The sequence below is a fragment of the Onychostoma macrolepis genome, chromosome 17 (genome assembly GCF_012432095.1).
Source record: "Onychostoma macrolepis isolate SWU-2019 chromosome 17, ASM1243209v1, whole genome shotgun sequence".
NCBI lineage: Eukaryota > Metazoa > Chordata > Actinopteri > Cypriniformes > Cyprinidae > Onychostoma > Onychostoma macrolepis.
Window position 1 is genome coordinate 26,949,088 of NC_081171.1, and position 27,816 is coordinate 26,976,903.

At 38.8% G+C, this 27,816-nt stretch overlaps 1 protein-coding gene across 3 annotated transcripts in view; it reads left to right on the plus strand.

Annotated features, from left to right (window-relative positions):
- The window catches only part of lgals8b (galectin 8b), a 175,643-nt gene that overhangs the window by 25,977 nt on the left and 121,850 nt on the right, over positions 1-27,816 (plus strand). For 2 of the 3 annotated variants that reach the window (XM_058749042.1, XM_058749041.1), the window contains 2 exons: positions 13,143-13,353; positions 13,995-14,114. In XM_058749042.1, coding sequence (XP_058605025.1) covers positions 13,143-13,353; positions 13,995-14,114 — 331 coding nt within the window. The remainder of the gene's footprint in view (positions 1-13,142; positions 13,354-13,994; positions 14,115-27,816) is intronic. The other variant, XM_058749043.1, reaches the window with a different exon arrangement.

Below are 27,816 nucleotides of genomic sequence, written 5' to 3' on the forward strand. Positions count from 1 at the left end.
TAATCGATCTTTGGAGAATCCAGAATACTACATCTAAGGACTTCACTTTTTTTTCTAAAAAGGGTGGAACATCTGATGGGAGGACCTTTCAAATTTTGTAAAAACACACCCTTATGGCACAACTTAAATTTTTTATGTTGAAATTGGCCATTTGTCCAGCCCTCTTGATCTACATTGGGCAGAACCACATGCGGTGACTTATATGATAACCAGTGACTCTGCTCACTTCAATAACTAAGTTTTGTTTACCAGCATCATCATATTTTGTCTTTTTTCAGTTACGTTCTGCTCTCAAGGCCTATGGAGATCCCTGGGCCTCCCCTATTTCCTCTCATCCTATGTGGGTTTGGATCGCACCACCCTCTAGTCGGCCATCTGTTTCTTTAATATGTAATAAACTTAATGATCACACTGCAAAGTCTCTTTCTATTAAATCTATCTGGAATCGTGAATTAACAGATTTTGATTTATCAGTCGATTGAGAGAGGGTGTGGTCTAATCTAATCTTAACTTCTAAAAACTTGGCTCATCATTTTATCCATTTCAAAGTCATCCATTGAGCATACATAACTGCTTACAAGAGGTTTAAAATGAAACTGCAATCGACCTATAACTGATCTGTAACACTGTATGAGCAGGTACTTCTCCAATTGTTGTCAATCTATGGGCTCATGTGAATTCTGTTTTGTCCTTTTTACTACAAATTTAAATTTAAATTGTTGATGGTGTGTCTGTTGTTCCCCCTCCCTGTTGTTTGTTTGAGTGGATGTTTTGTCGATTTGAAAAAATAAAAAGTTGATCACAAAAACAAAATATATATATTAAAAATGCAGTTAAAAATAAACTGATCATGTTGTATAGGTGTGTGTTTCTGTGCATTTGTGTATTTTGTGTGCATGTATGTGTGTATGCTTGAATTTTTTTTTTTTTTAAGACCATTAAGATTTTGTATGGATACATATACATATAGATAAAAGAAAATGTTTTGAGTTGCAAAATGATAACAATAATAATAATACTTCATAATCATGCAGTACTTTTTTATAATTATGTCCTTTACTTTTTCAATAATTTAACCACACTTCAAAGTTATTTCTATAGTACTTTTCACAATTTTGCATGGTTGCAAAGCAGCTATACATACATATACAGCAGAAAGCAGTTACAAAAGTAAAGATATATAATTTAAAACAACAAAAACACATAGTCAGTTTGAAACTGAAATAAATTCACATACTTAATCAGAAGTAATATTACTTTTGCATATTCCTAATATACACTCCAATGTACCTTTTCTAACACACATTTCCCCCCCCCCCATTAATGATTCTTTAATGTCCCATATGGACAACGGCAGTGTTGCGCTTTGAAATGTGGATTGCAGCCCTTTGGGCTGTCAAAATATTATGAATTATTAAACGAATTATTACAATTATTCTGACCAGCCCACACACTACACACACACACAAAAGTTAAAATGTCAAATGAATTCAAATTAATTTATCATTTATTCCCCAAGCAATTAAGTTTTTAAATTATTCTTCCTCTAGTGGTAACTGATGGTCATTTAGACAGGTTATTTTAATTAGATTTATTAGTATTAAATTATTGTTTGCATTTATTTATATATGCCTAATGTGAATTGTCAAATGTCTGTGTGAGTGTATGCTGCAAACATTTATCTCCTTATGTGGGTAAATAAATACTGAACTGAACTGAAATAAATTCAAAGATGTTAACTGCATGAAAATTAACTAAATCTATTAAAATTATTTCAATTCATGTATCACATATAAATCCGCAGCACAATGCGAGACCGTTCAACTGGTAAATCATTTTATTGCGTTTTTACATTAGGAACAGTTGTGCAGTGCATTGAGAGTTGAAGTGCGCAGAGAAATGTTACAGATGGTTTTATTCCATTCTTTTGGAATTGTGTTTTTTTTTTTTTGTATTTTGTAATTGTGTCTGCACAAGACTGAAAAAAAAATATGATGGTTTAATTGTTTCTGCCGTGTTAATGACAGATCATGTCAGGTAAAAGGGAAGCAAAACATTCTGCCGATGTTCTTTAATGTTCTGTCCACTGGCTTTATGTCTTTAACAGCATCAAGTTTAATTCACTTTCATGTTCTGTCTTTAAATCCATATAATTTGTGCTGTCATTGATGGAAAAAAATGTTTGTTTATAGTAGTACTTGTAAGAGTATAGAAAGAAAACAAAGTAACGTCTCGGTTACATATGTAACCCTCATTCCCTGAAGCGGAATGCAATAATTGCATCCAGCTGCCGCTCGTCACAGTGCAAGCATAAATAGGAAGTGGGTGCAATGCATATTCAGGTTTTCGCTGAGGAGCCGAGCCGGTGACCCAGCCGCTCAATGGTGGTATAGCAACTGTGGTGACAGGACGTGACTTTTCCGTTCCCTCCTTCAGGGAACGAGGGTTACACACATAACCAAGACTTTCCCTTTCAGTCTGTCACCTTCGACATCATGTCTGTGACCGATGAATTGGGAATCCCTACCAAAGCAACACTGGTGCTGCCCCTCTTCAGTGCCCTGCCCAAGCCACCTAAACCCCTTATTAAAATATGGGACAGGGCTCATGCCGGGAAGGCCAGTCACTGCTGTTTCTGCACTACCACTCAGTGAGACTGGGTATAACACTGGGAAAGCGCGCCCTTTCCACTGGAGAAAGGAACACTGCGGAAGCCGCGTCCTCTGGCGTCCTCTAAGTGGAATTTACCCATATGGACTAAATCCATAGGGCCGTACTGCATATGGAAGTCTCTGAGGTTGCCCAGAACCAGTTAGGGCAGCTAAACCTCTGCAGAGATGGCAGAGTGGGAAAATACGGGCTTAAAGCTATACCATGGAAGAATACACATATGGGATCCCCTCAGGGTCACTACACCCAGCCTACCACCGGTTTTCAAGAATACTTCGAGTGCAGGCCTGGCGCCCGATGCTCCGCCACGTGCGGCTTGCTGAGGGTGATGGAGGAAGGCAATCCTCACCTCACCCTAAGACCACCCAGGTGACTGCCCGAAGTAGCCCTCTCCTGGCTTTTGCCAGGAGGAGCACTAGATCTTGGCAGAGGCACTGGAACTCTGCCCCTCTGGAAGTAACGGAGTCTGGTCTGCAACTCTGAGATGGTCATCTTCCTACAAGGAGAGATTGACTCATCCACGACAGCTGCCTCAGCATGCTTAATGCTCAGAGACACGAGGCAGCGATCGTGACCATCTCGTTTTACATACATTCAGTGTTCAAATATCTGTATCCAGATAAGCGAGTTAGCTGGTATGCTGGGGGTGTTAGTAAAAGGGGAATTCTTAAACTGTTTCATTATTTATAAAGATGAATTTATTGCATTAGAAGCACACAATAATGATTTCATTAGTACAATTCAAGTTCACTTAGACTCCCATTGCAATGTTATAAAGTCACTAAAAGTAAAGGATAGTAGGACCTCAGTTTGTTATTATTATAATATTAATGTATGTTCAACACTCTTACAGTGAATTGTTGAATCACATTGTTTAGGCCCCACCCATGGCGGCTGACTGACAGCCCTTCATTGCCATATTTTCCACCCTCAGTGAGTTGTTTGGTTGTGCGCTGTCTTCCATTTTCTCCATGCTTGAGCAGCTGTAACGTCAACAATGTCTCGTAAGCAATCCCAGTCTTCATTTTCTCCCAACATCTGAGCCACTGAGGGCAAAACATACTTAAATGGCTTTATGTCTGCGCAAGCCATTTCACTCCAGACTGCTTTGTGAATGTCATGTCTTTATAGTGCATGTGTACCGAAAAAATTATTACATTTTTTTTCAGGAAATTTAAACAATAAATACCGTTTTGGCACTCTTTGATGTGGCCTGACAGATCTCTGTAGAGAAGCCTCAGTTCTAATGGCAGCATGGAGCGTGATCATCCCTTCCTCTTTAAGTCAAGTCAAGTCAAGTCACCTTTATTTATATAGCGCTTTTACAATACAGATTGTGTCAAAGCACTTAACAGTATCAAATTGGAGGATAGAGTGTCAGTAATGTATAATGATAAGATTAAACACTAAATTTTCAGTTAAAGGCATTTCATTATTGAATTCAGAGATGTCATTGTCTAGCTCAGTTTAGTTTAAATAGTATCTGTGCAATCAAATCGGCGATAATCGCTAGAAATTAAGTGTCCCCAACTGAGCAAGCCAGAGGCGACAGCGGCAAGGAACCAAAACTCCCTCTGTGACTCTGTGACTTTACTACTAGAAATTGTAACAAAATTAAAATAGAAATATAAACTTTTGAACTGCGGGTTTCATCTGGTCAGAGGAGAACTGGCCCCCCGACTGAGCCTGGTTTCTCCCAAGGTTTTTTTTTCTCCATTCTGTCACAGAGGAGTTTTGGTTTCTTGCCGCTGTCGCCTCTGGCTTGCTCAGTTGGGGACACTTAATTTCTAGCGATTATCGCTGATTTGATTGCACAGATACTATTTAAACTAAACTGAGCTAGACAATGACATCTCTGAATTCAATAATGAAATGCCTTTAACTGAAAATTGAGTGTTTAATCTTATCATTATACATTACTGACACTCTATCCTCCAATTTGATACTGTTAAGTGCTTTGACACAATCTGTATTGTAAAAGCGCTATATAAATAAAGGTGACTTGACTTGACTTGACTACTAGTTTTAACGTGAAATAAACATGTATGAACAAATCATGCCTCATGTAATCGCCCAATCAGTGTTTCAATTGCGGAAAGATGTCATTAAAATAGCTTGTAAAGAAAATGTCACGTAGCATTTCATTTACCTCAGGCAAGTCTTCAGTGTCTACAGCTCATTATTTGCTAGAGAAATTAAGTCTAGAGAAGAGCATTTTGAGAAATATTAGACGATATACTCATTATAGTTCATTATACTCATTATAAATAAATATTTTATGAAACAAGTTATGACAGCCACTGTGTAAATGATTAGGTTTCAACAAAAAATAGAAATTGTATAATTTAGAAGTTAATTTAAAAACTGCATTACGTGCAATTTACGTTTGCATACAAATTTTTAATTAATATAGTTAAAAATAAATAGTAACTGGATTTAAGTTTGTGCTCTGTTGTTAATTTGGCACGGGGGAGGGGGATTCACCCATAGCACTACCAGGCCTGGAAGAAAGTTTAGGAGGGAGGATAGCATCCTCTTCATCTTCCTCCAAATCGTCTCATCGTCTTCCTCCTGCCAAAGGGCCTGATTCAAAGAGGGGAGGAAGTTCAGGAGAAATCTCGTCCATCAACTCTCCCCAGCAGCACCAAGCCTGCGGAGCAATCTCGTTAATTTCCGTGGGAGGCGCGGAAAGACTCGGGTCCCCTTTATTCGTGGCAGCAACTCGTACTCTGTGCTCTAAAACCCTTAACGGGAACTGAGAGCAGCGCGGGCAGCACTCGGGATTAGCGAGCACAGCCTGTGTGTCTAACTCCCAAACATGCTATGCACAGAGGGTGAGAGTCTTTAGACAAAATAGACCCACATGCACACGAGTGAGAGGGATCTTTCCCCTTCGCTGTGCCTCTGGATGGGCTTGCAGTTGGCATAACGGAGATACGAACACCGGGAGATTAACAAGATCACCACAACGTGCCTCTCGATATCGGGCCTTACAGCAATTATTCCCTTAATGTGAGGGAATAATTGAGAGAAAGGAGCTGTAACTGCTCGATTAAGAAAATGAGAGCCCACTTTGATGCACTGGTCCCCACCACAAAGATATAGATATAGCAGAAAGAAAATATTCACTTTTGACAGAGAATATTTTCCCTACAAAAAAAAGCAGCCACGTTCGGCGACGTACCTAAAATGCAGCTCGTCCGTGAACAGTTAACAGCTAGCAGCGATATATATGAGAGAGGCAGGACTCCCGCATCACTGTCGTGATTGGTCTGGCAACCAACAGACGTGGTGTAATTGGTGCTTCCAGGACTGGTCACGCCCGAGGCGATTCTCATAGTGAGATACTGAACATATGTTTGAAAGAGAACCACAAAAAAGACCACAAACACAGGAGGAGCAGGAGCAGGAGCGGAGTGGTGGGAGCTCAATGCACAATCAGCCCCCTCGAGAGCTGACTGTGCATGCTCCGCTCCCAAACAAACAACACGACGACCGCGTGCATTCACACCCATAATGTTTAGCGTGGGCAGAGAAGAACACACAGACTAAAGTGCTGTCTGTTTAGCTCGCTATATAGAGGTGATTGTGCACTGTTTTTACAAACAACAGTAAACAAGACTGACACACACACAGAGCGCTGCTTGTTTCACATGCGCTTTTAAGCTTTCTGGTCTCTACGTCACCCCACCTGTGAGGTCTCGCCATTCCATTGGACTGATTTTACATGTGATTCAGAGCGTGGTCATGCAGACGCATTACTAAAGCTTTCAACGTGGCGTGAGTTACTGAAGGGGAACTGAAGCTACATCCTGTAGCAGTTAGTAGCAGTTAGAATGACTGCTGAATTAAATACAGCTTTATTTATTCCGAAACAGAAGTCATTTAAAATGTTATTTGTACACTGTTAAAAATTGTCCTGTTAAAAAAACAGTAAAGAACTGGCAGCTTGGTTGCCAGCAAGTTACTGTAAAATTAACAGTATCTTACTGTTGTGTAAAATTACAGTTGGCTGCTGTTTATTAAAAAAACAGTAAAGAACTGGCAGCACGGTTGCCAGCATGTTACTGTAAAATTAACTGTGTCTTACTGTTGGTGAAATTTACAGTTAGCTACTGTTGTTGCAAATACAGCATAACACTTTTTTTGCTCTTCTTCACAACTAAACTAACAATGTGGAAACTACAATACAAATATACTATACCATTGTGTACGCTATTGAGTAATGGCCTGCTAGTAAAAAGGACAACATTTTCTTCTTGGTTTTTAATATATATTTGTACCCTTTGAAATAGTGACTTGAAATGTAACACAAGTAAAGCAGCTTTAAAGTGTTGATTCAAAACTTGTTTTGCTTTATTAAAGAAAAAAATATCTTTCTTAGATAAAACATTAAAAACAATCATTGAAATTTAAGGGGAAGAAGTGGTCATAACAGAAATAAACTCAACATGTTCCCCAAATCAGATTCTGACTTACAGAACATTTGGTACAAAATGAAAAAAAAAATATTTTTAAATAAAGCCCAAAGCTTATTACATTTATGACAATAAATGTACATTTCAGCTGTATAAACGATAAATAAATTGCTTTAACAATTCATTCTAATAGGTCATGCAGGCTGTCCAAAAAATTAACTCTGGACACAAAGATTAAGTGAAAAACTTAGAGTAAATGTTTTTGAGTGAATAGAAATGAATGAATACCTGAAAAAAATAGAGATCAAGAGACTGTGTGTGTGTGTGTGTGTGTGTGTGTGTGTGTGTGTGGATGTGTGCGCGCACATTTTTGTGACAAATGAGGACATAAATTTATATAATGACAGGTATTACAAGGAGAAGGTGACTTTTCAGGACATTACCCCATGTCTCCACTTTTCAAAAGAAAAGAAAGAAAAAAAGTCTCCTGTAAGGGGTAGGTTTAGGTGTAGGGTTGGTGTAGGACAATAGCACATACAGTAAGTACAGTATAAAAACCATTACGCCTATGGAGAGTCCCCACTTTTCACAAAAACAAACGTGTGTGTGTGTGATGTGTGTGTGATGTGAGTGTGTGTGTGTGGTCTGTGGTGTGTAATACTTGTATAAAGTCCAACTCAAAATCCATAAATTTTTTTAAGTAGACTGGAGACACGAGGGTTCACGGTTTTCTTTTTCTGGGCGACCTTCCCCATCCGCTTTGATATGACTCCTCCAGCCTTAGTCCCCTTTTCCGGCTTTATCTCGATGAACCACCTGAAAAACAAATGTGTGTGTTTAGAATTAGTGTGAAGGGAAAAAAAGATGCTACCACTTTATTTTAGGGTCTCTTAACTAGTTGCTTATTAGCATGCATATTACTAGAATATTAGCCATTTATTAGTACTAATTAAGCGCATATTAATGCCTTATTCTACATGACCTTATTCTACATCCCTAATCCTACCAATACCTAAACTTAACAACTACCTTACTGACTATTAATAAGCAGCAAATTAGGAATTTATTGAGGGAAAAGTCGTAGTTAATGGTAAATAAGTGTTCCCTATTCTAAAGTGTAACCAAAAAGGGTACTCACGGATAACATATACAGTGGGGCAAAAAAGTATTTAGTCAGCCACCAATTGTGCAAGTTCTCCCACTTAAAAAGATGAGAGAGGCCTGTAATTTTCATCATAGGTATACCTCAACTATGAGAGACAAAATTTGAAAAAAAAAATCCAGAAAATCACATTGTAGGATTTTTAAAGAATTAATTGGCAAATTCCTCTGTAAAATAAGTATTTGGTCACCTACAAACAAGCAAGATTTCTGGCTCTCACAGACCTGTAACTTCTTCTTTAAGAGGCTCCTCTGTCCTCCACTCGTTACCTGTATTAATGGCATCTGTTTGAACTTGTTATCAGTATAAAAGACACCTGTCCACAACCTCAAACAGTCAAAAACTCCACACTCCACCATGGCCAAGACCAAAGAGCTGTCAAAGGACACCAGAAACAAAATTGTAGACCTGCACCAGGCTGGGAAGACTGAATCTGCAATAGGTAAGCAGCTTGGTGTGAAGAAATCAACTGTGGGAGCAATTATTAGAAAATGGAAGACATACAAGACCACTGATAATCTCCCTCGATCTGGAGCTTCACGCAAGATCTCACCCCGTGGGGTCAAAATGATCACAAGAACTGTGAGCAAAAATCCCAGAACCACACGGGGGGACCTAGTGAATGACCTGCAGAGAGCTGGGACCAAAGTAACAAAGGCCTCAAATCCTGCAGTGCCAGACGTGTCCCCCTGCTTAAGCCAGTACATGTCCGGGCCCGTCTGAAGTTTGCTAGAGAGCATTTGGATGATCCAGAAGAGGATTGGGAGAATGTCATATGGTCAGATGAAACCAAAATGGAACTTTTTGGTAAAAACTCAACTTGTCGTGTTTGGAGGAGAAAGAATGCTGGGTTGCATCCAAAGAACACCATACCCACTGTGAAGCATGGGGGTGGAAACATCATGCTTTAGGGCTGTTTTTCTGCAAAGGGACCAGGACGACTGATCCGTGTAAACAAAAGAATGAATGGGGCCATGTATCGTGAGATTTTGAGTGAAAACCTCCTTCCATCAGCAAGGGCATTGAAGATGAAACGTGGCTGGGTCTTTCAGCATGACAATGATCCCAAACACACCACCCGGACAATGAAGGAGTGGCTTCGTAAGAAGCATTTCAAGGTCCTGGAGTGGCCTAGCCAGTCTCTAGATTTCAACCCCATCGAAAATCTTTGGAGGGAGTTGAAAGTCCGTGTTGCCCAGCGACAGCCCCAAAACATTACTGCTCTAGAGGAGATCTGCATGGAGGAATAAGCCAAAATACCAGCAACAGTGTGTGAAAACCTTGTGAAGACTTACAGAAAACGTTTGACCTCTGTCATTGCCAACAAAGGGTATATAACAAAGTATTGAGATGAAATTTTGTTATTGACCAAATACTTATTTTCCACCATAATTTGCAAATAAATTCTTTAAAAATCCTACAATGTGATTTTCCGGATTTTTTTTTCTCATTTTGTCTCTCATAGTTGAGGTATACCTATGATGAAAATTACAGGCCTCTCTCATCTTTTTAAGTGGGAGAACTTGCACAATTGGTGGCTGATTAAATACTTTTTTGCCCCACTGTACATATTAAAAGTATATAAAATTCTATTCTTGTATCAAGAACACTTCACTTTACTTTGTCAGGAAAGGAAAGCTTTCTTAAGAAGCTCCTGTAACGGGGCTGACGAGACGTGAGACGTGCAGATCCATGTGCAAGCTTTTTTTTAAAGGTATGGTCATAAATACAGGCAGGGTTGAGCAATGGCAAACAGGTCTATCATAGGCAAGGCAAAGAGTAATCCAAAACGGGCCTGGGTCGGTCGACAGCGATCAGTATCCAAAGGGGCTTGACGAGAGAGGTTATCTGAAAACGAAAACTATCAGGGGCTCTGTAGAGTAGCTACGGCTAGGGGAGCGATAAACGCATACAATACTCGGCAGTGAGGGAGAGAAAGTCCATGGCTTATGTAGAGTGTGTGATTAGTGATAGCTGTGTGATCAGTGCAATGGATGATGGGAAATTGAGTCCAGTGTGATGTGTGCTGTGAGAGTCAATGTCGTGAGCGAGTGACCTCTGGTGGTGAGTGAACAGAAGTTCATAGACCGGATTCGTGACAGCTCCAACACTCTTTGGACTGAATGATGATCTTTTGGACTGAATTATGTGTTTCAGTATATAGATTAAAGATACCTCCTTGTTCAAGCATTGACTTAACACATCTTATACCCTACTATTTTAGCCATGTCTGACAGAACTGTAACATATGCACATGATCATCATTTTAATGCTAAAGAAGGATGGGTCCAAGATGAATCTGCTTCCTTTCAAGGTTTCCACCAACACCTCACCACCAATAGACATTTTATTTCCTTGACATTCACCTACTGCTCACTGGGGCTCAAATATTTGATAGGAAATTTCTCTATTTGATGCTAGATTCCCTGTTTATTAGGGCCAAATGTTTCAATGAAACTTACATTTTCTGTAAAGCTGCTTTAAAATGTGAAGTTTGAATGTATGCATGAAAATTGAATGTATGCATCCAAGTATCTAACCTTTGAATAAATTCCAATGTGCATGCGTCTTCAGCTTGGTATTTAAGATTGAAATTGTTGTAAGTAGAAAAATCAGCTGCAAGCCCAGACAGAAAAGCCGGCTATGATGTGCTCCTCAAGGCTGATCATCCAGTGCTGGATTCTTCTTCCTCGTGTTTCACCTGAACCTTTAAAAAGAAAAACACATTTAATGTTTTAATTAAACACACTTAATTTCAGCATTGACATAACATTAATTTGACATTGCCAGATTACAAATGAATGCAAGGAAAACTAAAATCATTTTAAACAGTCACAGAGTTCAGCACTTCTAACATAAGAAAAGCATTTAAACATGAACTGGTCTGGACAGACCTTTAAGTCAAGATGTGTATACTGTAAATTATGTATTGTAAAATTTATTTTCATTTATATTCAGACAACAAAGAAAGCCCATCCACTGAAAGTCCACACAAGTGCATAGTAAATAAAAACTCAATTTCAAACATGCTAGCTTTACACATGAAAACATTGGTTCTCATACTTAGCTTTCATGTTTACATTTGTAAGTGCTCCAAGCATATGAATTCCGATTCAGAAATCCAGCTAATAAGTATTCTATCACTTTAACTACAAAACCAACTTGGATTGATGCAAAAACATAACCAACATAAAAACAACAAAACAAGTACAACAGTAAAAATCCCCCTTAGACTAAACATATGTCAAACTAGAACATGCTTACCCAAATTCGCAATCACAATGACACCGAAATTTTGAGTTTGTTCGTTTGTTTTTTTCAAACAATGGAGGTTTAACGCGTTAACAAATTCTGCAAACTGATAGCCTATTAGCCTATTAGCGAACAATACTGGCCATTTCAGCGTGTTACAGAGACATCGATGTGATTTCAATGCAACAGTGTTTGAAAAGTTAACTTTGCATAAGAATTATCTCATGATGAATGAAACTCACCCTGTAATTGGGAATAATATAATCCGAGTCACAGAGTCAGAAATCCAGTTGCACTCGATGATGTCGTATTTGTCGCGTTTATCACTGAAAAGAGCAAATGAAAGATAGTGTCACTTCCGATATCCACTATACAGATAGTTGCAGTAGCAAATGTAATGTATTTTGTCTATGAAATCGCGCAAAGCAAAGGGGAACTTACCTGTTAACAAGACGGCTAAAAGGCGTGCTCACTGCAGTTTACAAAAATACTGGATAGTAATGTTTTATTTCCTTCGAGTTATAAATACAGTAGAATGCCGTTATATTGTGTCTACGTCATTTCACAAAAACGGAAAAAAACAGTAATGTACTGCTTTTGAACATAACAGGATTATACTGTTGAAATTCTGCCGTTAATTAACAGCAATTTTTAACAGTGTAGCCTATATTTAAATTTTCATTTCATCATTCTACAGTAAATTTAGCCTATTCAAGGCACTGTGAGAGCGAAGTAGCTTGCTAGCTTGAATGCATAGTAGCATTTTGGGTGGTGAAGACCTCGTGATGCCAGCTGCTCGAGTCGATGTCAGTGACGGATATTCCACACTGGACACCACCAGTCTTCTCTGCCATGAGATGGGTCCAGTGGCCAGGTTGGTACTGGCAGGTGATGAAGTCCATAGTTTGGATGCAAATAAAATAAAAGTCCACAAACACACAGGGAATACAAGATGTGTATTGTACATGTAAAAACAGAGCTGTTGACGAAATTTAATCTGTAAGTCAATAAGCAAATTGTGCCCTACCTACAACCTTTATAATGTGAATATTTTTTCTTTTTTTTTTCTTTTCTTAGAGCATGCCAACATTTTAACAAAGTGGGTGGAATTTTTAGACCATGCAAATTTATTTTAATGTCTTTGAGATTTTGTATACCAGCAGGGCTGCCAGATCCTATTCCTGGAGTTCTATCTTCTTACAGAGTTCAGTTCCAACCATGCTTGAACACACTTGCCAAGCATTCCCGAATATCTTAATTAGCTGGATCAGTTGTATTTGTTTAGGGGTGGAACTGTTTCTTCTTCTTCTTCTTCTTTTAAGGTACTGTAGATCTCCAGGAACAGGACTGGGCACTTCTGGAGTGTGCAGTACCATTGTTAGAAAATTTCCATTAGATGCATATTAAGTCCCTTTCTCATAAAACCACATATTATATAGTAACAACAACGTTAATAATAAATATAAATCTATATTTTAAGAAAAAAAATAAAAACTTTATTTTTTGAAAAATTTTAAATGTTTCCAAAATAATTCTTATTCTACAAAAAAGTAAATAAAATGACACTTAAGTGCCAAAACCATTTTATTTTGCTATAGGCTATCATTTATTTCAGTGCAATACCCAATGTGCCTTCATAGGTTTCAGTTCGATTTGACATGTGGCTGCAGCACAAAGCCACGGGCGGACGTCGCCTTTCACTTCAATCCCCGCTTCAGCAGCTCTCCACAGATTGTGTGCAACTCATTACAACATGAAAACTGGGGAAGAGAGGAAAATATTGACCGTATGCCTTTTAAACAAGGAGCGTCTTTTGAGACCATAATCTTGGTTCTTTGTGATGTTTTCAAGGTGAGTGTAAAGCATCACATCACAGGTAGCAACAAACCTGGTCAACAGCCCTCAGCCTGTTTGGTTTAAAGGGGTGGTTGATTGTGATTTCACTTTTTAAAGTTAGTTAGTGTGTAATGTAATGTTGCACAGGTTCTGCACGATCCTCTTCACTAATATCCTCTGCGTCTCGATCGGGCTCAAATTGATAAGCAATATAGACGATGCCATTGTCTACAATACAACAGAAGCACATGCCGCTGAGCTGAGGGGCGGGATGTTCAGACACGCACTAGAGGCAGTTTAGCCAATCGCAACGCACTGGACCAGCTAACCAATCTGAGCCCATTGCTTATTTCTGAGGGAGGCGCTTCGTAAAAGCAGGAAATGATCAGTGCGTTTATCAGAGAAGGGACAGAGCGGTGTGGAATAAAGGTAAATTACTTGAAAAATAATGCGTTTTTTTTTTTTTTTAACAAAGCATTGACACCTTAGACTGCACCCCATAAACACAATCAAGCCTAGAAAAGAAAAAAAAAAGTCAACCACACCTTTAAAGCATTTTTATCCACATTAATTATTAGTAGTTGCTATACAAGTACTTTCGGAGAAAAAGTTTTGATTTGTCAAGTGACAGGAATTTGACTCATTTACTTTTGTAGGTAGCAGTTAATGGTGTTCACATTTTGGAGTTCAAACACAGAATTCCTCTTGAGATGGTCAACACATTTTCAGTCTCTGGAAAAGTAGAACTGCATGCCATTGGCTTTATCCCTGAATCAGTAAGTGACATACACTACTAGTTGGTATGTACTGTTAGTATAATAGTCATCACCTGTGAAATAGCACAAATTAAGTATGGTAATGATGTAGAGACCAAAATGATATACAATATATATATATATATATATATATATATATATATATATATATATATATATATATATACACACACATACACACACACACGTGGACAACATTGTTGGTACCCTTCCATTAAAGAAAGAAAAACCCACAATGGTCACTGAAATAACATGAATAATAAATACAATTTATTGAAAATTAACTAATGAAAATCAGATATTGCTTTTGAATTGTGGTTCAACAGAAGCATTTTTGAAAAATGAATGCAAGTATGAACTGGCCTGGACAAATATGATGGTACCCTTAACTTAATATTTTGTTGCACAACCTTTTGAGGCAATCACTGCAATCAAGTGATTTCTTTCAATCTTTTGGGTCATTTCCATAGGGAAGAAAAATCAAAAGTGAGATCTCTTTAACATCAAATATTTCTCCTAGACAGAAATTAGGTTACTTTAAGATCGAATGGAGATTTTTGCTTGAGTCTCCTGCTTCTCAAACTTGTCTCCGAAGACAAAAAACTCTAACACTCTCACAATGGTCTCCTTTGAAGCTTTAAAAGAGATCTCAACAACATCACACACTGTGCTCAGATTGTTCTCCTTAGCTAAAGACTCTGGTGGTTTCACATTTATTTCCTCAAAAGTTTAGATTAGAGATCACAACAACATCACACTGTGTGCTTAAATTTTTTCTCTTTAGATAAATAATCTGGGGGCGTTTAGTATTTAGTAAATATAACTGGGATATGTTTATTTATACAGCAGAAGTAAACTGAGGCAGGTACGTTCAGACTGGACATTCATCATAACATAACTTAAAGGAAGATAGAGATTAAATAGTCTTTGCTTTAGCAGGATAGTCGAACAGAAAGACCCAATGGGGAATTCCAAACAGCAACTCAGGTAAGTGTCCAGATTTCATAAAGAGTTCAAATGACTTCTCACAATAATAGGTTTCTTTTTCCCTTGCAGGTATAAGGATATAAGGACAGATGAACTGCCGATGGCAGAAGGGCAGGTAGGGGAATCCAGGTAAGTACTTCAGATGAGTAGATAGGTTGATGTTCAGCAAAACTCCAGAAGATATCCAACCTCACCATCCATACACAATGTATCCTTCAATTGGCAGGTAGGTAAACTGGAAAGTGACCAACCGCAAGGTTAGAAGACTGGAGAAACTGCAACGAGACCATACAATTGTGATGTGACTGGTGACAGTTTATATAGTGTGGGGAAATGAGGTGATCAGTAACAGATGTGCTGATTGGGGACAGGGTGCAGGTGTGAACCAGACGGGCTGCTTGGAAATGTAGTTCTGGGCTGGTGACTGAGCTGGTGACTGAGACTGTGACAGTCTCCGTGGAGGAGCAGATGACCACCAGAGTACAGGAGTTGAGGTTAGGGATTTGACGGCTCTCCTGGCCGTGACGAGGGAAATTGACAGAATGGCACTCCTGGCCATGACTAGAGCACAGCAGTAATGACTTTATGAACTATTTTACTTACAAGATTGATACTATTAGAGATAAAATTGTAACCATTGTGGGATTACAAATTTATTTAAATGTTTAATTTAGATTCCAATGTAATAATATACAAACTGAAGAAGTGATATACATTGTGTTTAGCATTTATGGTGAAGATGATGACATCAGATGAATGATTCTGTTTAACAAAGCTTGTAGCACGAGGTCCCTGCCAGTTCCTGTTCTCTTATTGTAAGTGAAATGAGCCAGACGACGGAGACTCTTGCCTTTTGTTTGTAATTGCTCTTGATGCCCCTGCCCCAATCTTTGGGCAGTTAGGCTGATTAGATTAGGAGTGGTTAAATGGGGCAGGATGCTATACCTGAATACTTCATTTGCATGCTTTAAGGTCGTCACCCAGGTGCTTTGCTTCCATTCCTAAGCACTGACCCCTAAATGTATTTAAACTACAATGTATCACTGCTTTAGTTGAGATTTTCGATGACTACAGCTACCAACAGCTTGTGTTCTCAATAAAATAATCCTGCTGAAGATACAACCCGAAGTCTCCATGGTCTTCACTTCTGAGTTGCCTAAACTTTAGAAGATAAAAGTTCACAACACCATGCAGCCATCAGCTACAGTATCGCATCAGATAGTGCACTATAGAACCCCTGAGGAACAATTCCACTCATTCTCTACTATAGGAGAGGAAAAATTTTATAAACTTGTTAAATCATCTAAACCAACAACATGTATGTTAGACCCTATTCCATCTAAACTACTAAAAGAGGTGCTTCCAGAAGTCATAGATCCTCTTTTGGCTATTATTAATTCGTCATTGTCATTAGGATATGTACCCAAAACCTTCACTGCAAAAAATGCTTTTCTTACTTAGATTTTTAGTCTTGTTTCCAGCCAAAATATCTAAAAATTCTTAAATCAAGAAGGATTTTCTAGACAAGTAAAAATTACTGTCTTGTTTTCAGAAAAAACGTCAAAATTAAGTGAGTTTTTGCTTGAAACAAGCAAAATAATCTGCCAATGGGGTAAGAAAAATAATCTTGTTTTCTGTTTGACATACAAAAGGTAGCATCCTAAAAATTATATTCCTTCTTGGAGAAAAATGTTATCAGTGAGGATTTCCAGTCAGGATTTAGACCGTTTCATAGTACTGAGTCTGCTCTCATTAGAGTTACAAATGACCTGCTCTTATCATCTGATCATGGTTGTATCTCTCTATTAGTACTACTGAATCTTAGCGCTGCATTCGACACTATCGACCACAACATTCTTTTGAATAGACTAGAAATTTTGTTGACATTAGTGGAAGTGCATTAGCATGGTTCAAATCGTACTTATATGACCACCATCAATTTATAGCAGTGAATGAAGAGGTATCATATCGATCACAAGTGCAGTATGGAGTACCTCAAAGCTCAGTACTAGGGCCGTTACTTTTCACGCTTTCATGTTACCCTTAGGAAATATCATCAGGAAACACGGTGTTAGCTTTTACTGTTATGCTGATGATACTCAGATCTATATTTATTCATGGCCCGGCAAAACACACCAAATTGAGAAACTAACGGAATGCATAGTCAATATAAAAAAACTGGATGACGAGTAATTTCTTACTGCTAAATTACATTATAGTCCTCTACATCCACTACGTTCTCAAAACTCTGGCCATTTGATAATACCTAGAATATCAAAATCAACTGTGGGCGGCAGATCCTTTTCCTGTTTAGCGCCAAAACTCTGGAACAATCTACCTAACATTGTTCGGGAGACAGACACACTCTTTAAGTTTAAATCTAGATTAAAGACCCATCTCTTTAACATGGCTTACACATAATACACTAATACGCTTCTAATATTCAAATCCGTTAAAGGATTGTTAGGCTGCATTAATTAGGTCAACCAGAACCAGGAACACTTCCCAAAACACCCGAATCTATGCTAATATTAGTCTGTTTCTTTCTTATTCCGAGATCACCGTAGCCATCCGATCCAGTCCGTATCCAGATCAGATGGTTACTTCAGGAACCCGGATCCAGTCTGTATCCAGATCAAATGGTGGATCAGCACCAGCTTCAGTAGATTTTTGAGTTTGCTCAACTTATTTTTGTGGGAGATTCTCACATTTTTGTTGTATAAACTTAAAACGACAAGTTGAGCAAACTCAAAAATCTGCTGAAGCTGGTTGCCTTAAAATTTTAAGTTGGCTCAACTATTTTTTTTTTTTTTACAGTGCAATGTACTTGTTACATCGTAAGAAGAATGGCATTGCAAAGCATTTAACTCTTATTTTATAAATTTTTAGCTCTTATTTCTCCTTTTGGGAATTCAAATTTTATAGATTCGTTATTGATTTGATTGAATTGATATTAATTCAAAACTTATACCATATTAATGTCAGGGTTCTGTCACTTCGGTCTAGTGTTATTCATGGTTTTGTGACAGAGCCCTGACACTCCTGTCATGTCCTGTTTTTATGTGAGTGCGCAGCTTCGAGCGTGCTCGAGCCGTGCGCTCTCTTGTCTGTGTGCCTTGTTTCGTGTTGGAGCGTGGTGTACGGATCCCGGCACTCATGTCTTGAGTTTCGGTTTCGTGTCGGGGTTCGGACACTCGCGCTCCATATTCTGTCTCATTGTGTGAGCATGCGGTCTCGAGTTCACTTGGCCGCACGCTCTTTTGTCCGCGTGTGTTGTGTTTTGTGTTGCATGCAGTTTGTATTTTTATCGGCTGTGTGCATTCATGTTATGTCTTGTGCTGTGTGGCATGCAGCTTGTGTTTTTCTTTGGCTGCGTGCTTTCATGTTGTCATGTCTTGTGTGAACACGTGGCTTATGACTGTTCTCATTAGCTGCGTGTTCGTGTCCGGTTTAGCACATGGCTGATGATTTGTATTGCTGGCCATGTGCTTGTGTTTTTGTTTTGTGTGAGCACATGGCTTTTGTCTTAGTTTTCTGTGTGCCATGTGCTCTCATGTCAATTGTCTTGACCCCACCCATCTTTTTACCTGATTATTGGTTAATTTGCCCCACCTGTGTTTTACCTTGTTACCCTCCTCATTTGCTCCATTTTTAATCTCCTTGTGTTTGCAGTCCTGGGCCAGTTCGTCGTCGAATGTTTCCTGTTCTTGCCCTGCCTTGCCTTGTCCTGTTTTTCTCCTACGAGGTAGTTTTAGTTTGTTTGTTTTGTTTATTTTATTATCAATAAAAAGCCCATTCTCCTGCACCACTGAGTCCTCGCCTCATCCCTTCACCCCAACCCTGACAATTAACGCTTCGTCCATTTTGTTTATCTTACTTCGTGGCCATCGAGAACACAGACAAAAATTTTGAGCAAGGTCACAAGGATCAAGGCAAAGGTTGACTCAAAAATTACACAGCACACGACAAGAATTCTTTATAAAATGAATCAAAGTTTATTTTGCTAAATCTACGGTGATACATGAACTAAACCTATTTAAACACACATACACACAGGTATCACACGTTCTGGCAAGATGATTGCAATTTGAAGAAAGTTTAATGTTCTAATGCTCGTTTCCAAGAATCCTGTAAATACAGCTTGAGGAAGTCATAAGCAGAGAACTTTACCATCTTTATTTTAAAGATTAATTCAACCAGTTTCCAGCAGAGTTATGGAGAGAGTTTGTTACTTGCTCTGAGTTGAGTTGACAGGTACTCTCCGGTTCTGTTTCCTTCCTGGTTGGGAAACCCCGGGGCTGCTGATTGGCTACTGATGCGGTCCTTGCGTGCCGCGTTCTGGGGGAACCCCTCCGGTGGTTGGCTGTTTCTTTGTGACGTTGAAAGTGACGCATTCACTAGAAGTTCTTCTCAGAGTTCTTTCACATAGCTTCAGGTTCTAACAGTTTCTTCAGTGAGAAGTTGACGAAGTGTTCTTTAGATGATCAGCTTGATGTTAAGTCTGCGGGTGCTTCGCAGCGCGATCAGGGAGAGAAGCCAAAGTTTTCAAGCAGCGAGCAAGCAAGCTTTTGTGTCACAGAGTTTTAATGGGATGAACTGTCCACCCACTAGAGGCTTCTTCCAATCAAATTGTCCCTGTAGGGCAGAGCCCTGCCCCATATGGTTCCTTGTCCGTGCATAAATTAGATGCTAGTAAATCTATCACATGACGAGAATATCCTAGCAGATTTCTATAATGTGTTGTAATCATACGTATGATGTTAAAGGTTAACTTATTATCCACACCAAATTCTTGCTACCAAAATTAGCTTTCGTTCAACATCAGATCTAGAGTATTTGGCATACAAAAAGGTACATATACTAATTTTATCTACTAAATGGGTTAAGACATAGATTAAACTATCCTAAATCCTAATAACCACAGCAAGCTTACAAAAGACATAAAATACAACATTAATATATATTGTCTCTTGAGTATATATAGACACGGGGAGGTTTGCTGAGGTCATGAGAATGTCATGTTGATCTGGTGATTTTCTTAGCTCAGACAGAGCTATAAGTCAATCGTTTGTGTTTATCAGATGCGTGGTTTATGGTAAACGGGGTCGCAGTATCGCGAGCGATCTGTTTCTGGAGCATCTCCAAATAAGCAGTTCTTTGTTCTTAAATCCATGCAGATGTAACACGATCATTTTCTCCTCAAACCTATCATTGTTTATGGATCTCACAAGATGATAAGGAGAGCATGGCAGGAAGCTGGTCAGACAATTGGGCGAGGTGCTGATCATTTCTTAATTTTACGACTTGCAGATGGTGGAGGGGCAAACTCCTTGGAATGTGCTGAGTTGAGATTATATGTGTGTGTCCTTTTCGACAAGGTTCTACACATCCCCCTTTTGCTTGTTGAGGTTCCCATTGCGACCGTCAGTGGGCACTGGAACAAAAGGCAGAGAGAAGACACACAAGACACAAACAACAACTCCATCACTGACTGAATCCTGGTGCAGGGTAATTTGGGAATGAACAGGTTAGAAACTTGAGAAGACGTAGGGGTGCATTGTTTAGGATTATTCATAATAATGTTGATTGGTTTAATTGTCAGGGGTTCGACGAGGTGGAATTCGACATTATAGGCGTGATCTCTATCTTGTTGGTCGAGTTCTCAGGTTCAAACTCTTGGTCAGTTTTATCACGTCGGAAAATGCGCGGAATGCCTGACGTGCATTTGTTGAAAGACTCTTGAACGGCGTTCACTCGCTTGTGTAGGAGGAAGGCCAGTGTCAAAGTCAAGTCAAGTCAAGTCAAGTCACCTTTATTTATATAGCGCTTTTACAATACAGATTGTGTCAAAGCACTTAACAGTATCAAATTGGAGGATAGAGTGTCAGTAATGTATAATGATAAGATTAAACACTCAATTTTCAATTTTCAGTTAAAGGCATTTAATTATTGAATTCAGAGATGTCATTGTCTAGCTCAGTTTAGTTTAAATAGTATCTGTGCAATCAAATCGGCGATAATTGCTAGAAATTAAGTGTCCCCAACTGAGCAAGCCAGAGGCGACAGCGGCAAGGAACCAAAACTCCCTCTGTGACAGAATGGAGAAAAAAAAAACCTTGGGAGAAACCAGGCTCAGTCGGGGGCAGTTCTCCTCTGACCAGACGAAACCCGCAGTTCAAAAGTTTATATTTCTATTTTAATTTTGTTGCAATTTCTAACAATAGTAGTATTATGTAGTTAGGTATTTTATTATATTTTAGTTATTTTGTTATTTTTGGTTGATATATCTTGGGATATATCTCTGGGGGTCATCTGGGTGTCCTTGTCTCCGCTGACGATCAGGGCTGTAGACATCTCTTGGTGCTGATCCACCATCTGATCGGATACGGACTGAGAAACAGACTAGGAAAGAAACAGACAAATATTAGCGTAGATGCCATTCAACTTACGATGTAACGAGTACATCGTGTGTTATGGGGAGTGTTCCCGGTTCCGGTTGATCTAATTAATGCAGCCTAACAATCCTTTAACGGATTTGAATAATAGAAGCGTATTAATGCGTTATGTGTAAGCCAGGCTAAAGAGATGGGTCTTTAATCTAGATTTAAACTGACAGAGTGTGTCTGCCTCACGAACAGTGTTAGATAGACTGTTCCAGAGTTTGGGTGCTAAATAGGAATAGGATCTGCCGCCCAGTCGATTTTGATATTCTAGGTATTATCAAACGGCCAGAGTTTTGAGAACGCAGCGGACGTGGAGGACTATAATGCGATAAGAGCTCGCTCAAGTACTGAGGAGCTAAACCATTCAGGGCTTTATAAGTAATTAACAAGATTTTAAAATCTATCCGATGCTTGATAGGGAGCCAGTGCAGTGTTGACAGAACCGGGCTAATATGGTCATATTTCCTGGTTCTAGTAAGGACTCTAGCTGCTGCATTTTGGACTAACTGTAGTTTGTTGATCAAGCGTGCAGAACAACCACCCAATAAAGCATTACAATAGTCTAACCTTGAGGTCATAAACGCATGAATTAACATTTCTGCATTTGACGTTGAGAGCATTGGTCGCAATTTAGATATGCTTTTGAGATGAAAAATGCAGTTTTACAGATGCTAGAAACATGGCTTTCAAATGACAGATTGCTATCGAACAGCACACCTAGGTTCCTGACTGATGAAGAAGAATTGACAGAGCAGCCGTCAAGTGTTAGATAATGTTCTAGGTTATTACATGTGGGGTTTTAGGTCCGATAATTAACACCTCTGTTTTTTCAGAATTTAGCAGTAAAAATTACTCGTCATCCAGTTTTTATATCGACTATGCATTCCGTTAGTTTCTCAATTTGGTGTGTTTCACCGGGCGAAGAAATATAGAGCTGAGTATCATCAGCATAACAGTGAAAGCTAACACCATGTCTCCTGATAATATCTCCCAAGGGTAACATATAGAGCGTGAAAAGTAACGGCCCTAGTACTGAGCCTTGAGGTACTCCATACTGCACTTGTGATCGATATGATACCTCTTCATTCACTGCTACGAACTGATGGCGGTCAGATAAGTACGATTTGAACCATGCTAAGGCACTTCCACTAATGCCAACAAAGTTTTGTAGTCTATTCAAAAGAATGTTATGGTCGATAGTGTCGAACGCAGCGCTAAGATCCAGTAGAACTAATAAAGAGTTACAACCACGATCAGATGATAGAAGCAGGTCATTTGTAACTTTAATGAGAGCAGTCTCAGTACTATGATACGATCTAAATCCTGACTGGAATTCCTCACAGATATCATTTTTCTCTAGGAAGGAATATAATTGTGAGGATACTACCTTTTCTAGTATCTTTGACAGAAAAGGGAGATTTGAGATCGGTCTGTAATTAACTAGATCTTTGGGGTCAAGTTGTGGTTTTTTAATGAGAGGCTTAATAATAGCCAATTTGAAGGTTTTGGGGACATATCCTAATGACAATGATGAATTAATAATAGCCAAAAGAGGATCTATGACTTCTGGAAGCAGCTCTTTTAGTAGTTTAGATGGAATCGGGTCTAACATACATGTTGTTGGTTTAGATGATTTAACAAGTTTATACAATTCTTCCTCTCCCACAGTAGATAATGAGTGGAATTGTTCCTCAGGGGGTCTATAGTGCGCTATCTGATGCGATACTGTAGCTGACGGCTGCAGGGATACAATTTTATCTCTGATAGTATCGATCTTGGAAGTGAAGTAGTTCATAAAGTCATTACTGCTATGCTCTTGGGAAATGCCAACACCTATTGATGCTTGATTTTTCGTTAATTTAGTTACTGTATTGAATAAATACCGGGGGTTATGTTTGTTTTCTTCTAGAAGAGACGAAAAGTAATCAGATCTAGCAGTTTTTAATGCTTTTCTGTAGGATAGGGTACTTTCCGCCAAGCTAAGCGAAATACCTCTAATTTAGTTTTCCTCCAGCTGCGCTCCATTTTCCGGGCTGCTCTCTTTAGGCGCGAGTGTGCTCATTATACCACGGTGTTGGACTCTTATCCTTAATCTTCCTTAAGCGTAAAGGAGCAACCGCATCTAAAGTGCTAGAAAAGAGAGAGTCCATAGTTCCTGTTACATCAAGTTGTTATGAGCTATTGGATATGCTGAGGAACTGAGATAAGTCAGGAAGATTATTTATAAAGCAGTCTTTTGTGGTAGAGGTAACGGTTCTACCATATTTGTAACAAGAAGTTGGCTTTACAGCTTTAGCTATATGGAATATACAGGAGACTAGATAATGATGTGAGATATCATCGCTCTGCTGCAAAATTTCAACGCCACTGACATCAATTCCATGTGACAGTATTAAATCTAGAGTATGATTTCGACAATGAGTAGGTCCTGACACGTGTTGTTTAACACCAATTGAGTTTAGAATGTCTATAAATGCTGATCCCAACGAATCTCTTTCATTATCAACATGGATATTAAAATCACCAACGATTAGGACTTTATCTACAGCCAGCACTAACTCCCATAGAAGATCAGAAAATTCTTTAATAAAGTCTGTATGGTGCCCTGGTGGCCTGTATACAGTAGCCAGTACAAACATCACAGGGGATTTGTCATTAACACTTGTTTCTTTGGATAACGTTATATGAAGCACCATTACTTCGAACGAATTATACTTGAAACCCAACCTCTGAGAGATACTGAAAATATTTCTATAAATTGTAGCAACACCTCCCCCTTTACCTTTTGGACGCGGTTCATGTCTGTAACAGTAATCTTGGGGTGTAGACTCGTTTAAAGTAATGTAATCATCTTGTTTTAGCCAGGTTTCTGTCAGACAAAGCACATCTAGTTTATGGTCAGTGAACATTTCATTTACAAAAGGTGCTTTTGAAGAAAGGGATCTAATATTTAATAAGCCAAGCTTTATCATGTGTTTATCTGTATTATATCGTTTTTTTATTTGTTGAACATCAATTAAATTGTTACTATTACTTTGGTTTGGATGTTTTCTGTATTTTCTAGTTCGGGGAACAGACACAGTCTCTATAGAGTGATATCTAGGTGAAAAAGTTTCTATGTGCTGAGAGTTAACTGACTTTGGTGACGTGAGGCGGCTAGCAGACGATCGGTTTAGCCAGTCTGTCTGCTTCCTGACCTGGGCTCCAGTTAGTCAAGTATGAACTCCAAGACTATGTGCCATATTTCTAGAGAGAAGAGCGGCACCACCCCAGGAGGGATTAACACCATCTCTTTTCAACAGGTCAGGTCTGCCCCAAAAATTCTTCCAATTGTCTATAAAGCCTATGTTATTTTGCGGGCACCACTTAGACATCCAGCCATTAAGTGACGACAGTCTGCTATGAATCTCATCACCTCGGTAAGCAGGGAGCGGACCAGAGCATATTACAGTGTCTGACATCGTACTTGCAAGTTCACACAACTCTTTAACATTATTTTTGGTGATCTCCGACTGGCGAAGTCGAACATCATTAGCGCCGACGTGGATAACAATCTTACTGAATTTACGTTTAGCATTAGTCAGCACTTTTAAATTTGCCAAGATGTCAGGCGCTCTGGCTCCTGGTAAACAATGGACTATGGTGGCTGGTGTCTCTATTTTCACGTTCCGTACAATAGAATCGCCAATAACTAGAGTTTCTCAGTGGGTGCTTCACTGAGTGGGGAGAACCTGTTTGATGTTCTGATCGGAACGGAAGAGTGGTGTTTTGACCCGCGACTATGCCGCCTCACTGTCACCCAGTTGCCCTGCTGCACGGGCTCAACCGAAACCGAACAATGTACAGGACTCCCTGAGCTAGTCGCATCCAAAGCAGTATCTACAGCCCTCACATTCTTACTGTCCTCAATTAAAGTTTGGATGCGTGTCTCTAGTTCTAAAACCTTCTCTGTCAGCCTAACTATTTCCCTGCATTTATCACATGTGAATCCCTCGCTGCTGACAGAGACAGATAAACTATACATGTGGCAAACAGTGCAAACAACAATAGCAGGAGAAGAAGCCATTACTCACCGTGATTGATGAATGATACCAACTTAACTTACCACTTACCACTTGTTTGATGAGCTTGTGAAAAACGGAGCGAGGAAAAAATAAAATAATAATAGGCGCGAATAGAAATGCAAATGGAACTGCGAGTGACAAGCTAATGGGCTAACAAGCTGCACTCGTGGTTTTTAACCCTCTGGGGTCTGAGGTCATTTTGGGGCCCTTGAGATGTTTTGACATGCCCTGATATTTGTGCTTATTTCAGCTACTTAAAACATACTATTGACCAACATGTAATTTTTTTTGTATTCAGCACAAACTGTGCTACAATAATATGTGACCAAGATGGATGTACATGTTTGCATTTTTTAGAAAAAAATTATGCGTGGTTTGTAAGTTTTGGGGAAAAAAAATGTAGCTGAAATAAGGCCATAAAACCCACACTAAATAGTCCTGAACAAGACTTTTGAGTAATCAGTCTTGTAGGCTAGAATATTTACTTCAAAATTATGTGAAAATCATTCCGCTTACTCATTCACAGAAAACAATATATTGATTTAAAATTTTCAAGACATGTTTTGTCATCGAGGGTCTATATGCGAGGGAGTGGCAATGGCCATGAATATTAAGTGAGTCTCACCTGAGAGACAAAGGGCCCTCCCCTATGGGCCCCTAATGGCCCATCAGTGTGACTGTGACTGTGAGGCAGGTAAGAGAGAATGTGAGGAGATTGAAAAAAAGGGTTTTTTAAATTATTTGTATTTTATTTACAACACAGTATAATCAAAACATACATAATGAAGGTTAAAGACACATTATTGTGCACACTGATCTAACCACAGAGATGTGAACAGACTTTGAGTCATTCCTGCAACAGATTCTGTTCAACAAGTGAAACAAGTAAATTATACCTGATATTTACGTGTGTTATTTAAGTGTTTCTACTTCTTTCCATGGATTCAAGAAGAAAAAAACATAATCAGTAGAGAAGGAGCTTGTTTTGACATAGAATATCAGTGTAGTTGAACATCTGATGTTGGTGCAGCGCTCTCAGAGGGAAATAGTTTGAAGAGACATCAGGATTCAATCTGGTGCTGGTATCTGATTCAATAAAATACAAACAAAAAAACATTTGTGAGCATGTTAATATCAGGAACATCTGTATATATATCATACATATCATATATATCACTATCATAAAAAAGAGAAAGAAATCTTATATCTGAGAAACTAATTATTATTGTTTAGCACATTATTAAAATCTATTTCTGAACAGAGTAGGCTATTAATAAACGTACTAAACATACTTAGACTCGTAGCATTCATCATGTTACAGTGTACACTCATATTACTTTTATTGTTTTATATAGAGCATGAAAACATCATAGCGCTGTAAGAAATTTAAATACAATGAATTGCCTATCATATTCAAAATGTTTTACACGATTTCAAACATTGTAGTCAGGAATTATAGTTTGGGAAAAACCCAACTATGATTTTGTAGTCATACAGTCTAGTATGTATGATTTTATAGTAGCCTATGATATGATTCTGTAGCCACAGACTCAAGCATGCTTTGTACAATAAAAGATGTACTTTGTACTATAAAAAATTATATTTTATATCTGAGAAACTAATTATTATTGTTTAGCACGCTATTAAAATATATTTGTGAACAGGGTATTAATAATAAACATGGTCTAAACATTCTTAGACGCATAGCATTCATCATGTTGTCGTTTGGGGGAAAACCCAGCTAACTGTTAGTAAATCTGTTCAAGTTTGTGTCACAAAACGGTAACTAATGCAAAAAAGAAACATTACTTACTCATCTCCTCTGCTGGATGAAATCGTGTTCTTCTTTCGAGGGAAATCCTGCTTTTACTCGGCGCGTCTTCTTCCAGAAACGAACAGAAGCCGCGATCAGGATCTCCTCTTTGTTTGTGTTGGGCGTTTGCACGCGCGCACTTACCACGTGGCTATTTACATATGAACAGCGCGAGACGCGCGGGGGCGGGGTCACATTAGAGATAATGAGTCAGACGGGAAAAATTGAACATCGTGTTGGTTTCATACGGATTACTTCATCACAGAATGTTTGTTTTCGATAAGATGATGCTTTCAAAGTAGACACTTCAAGCTATCTATAGATATATTTCTCATGTCTCTGTGTTGAGTATTTGCTGAGTTACAGTTCATTTTAGTGACGCGTTTCTAAAAACA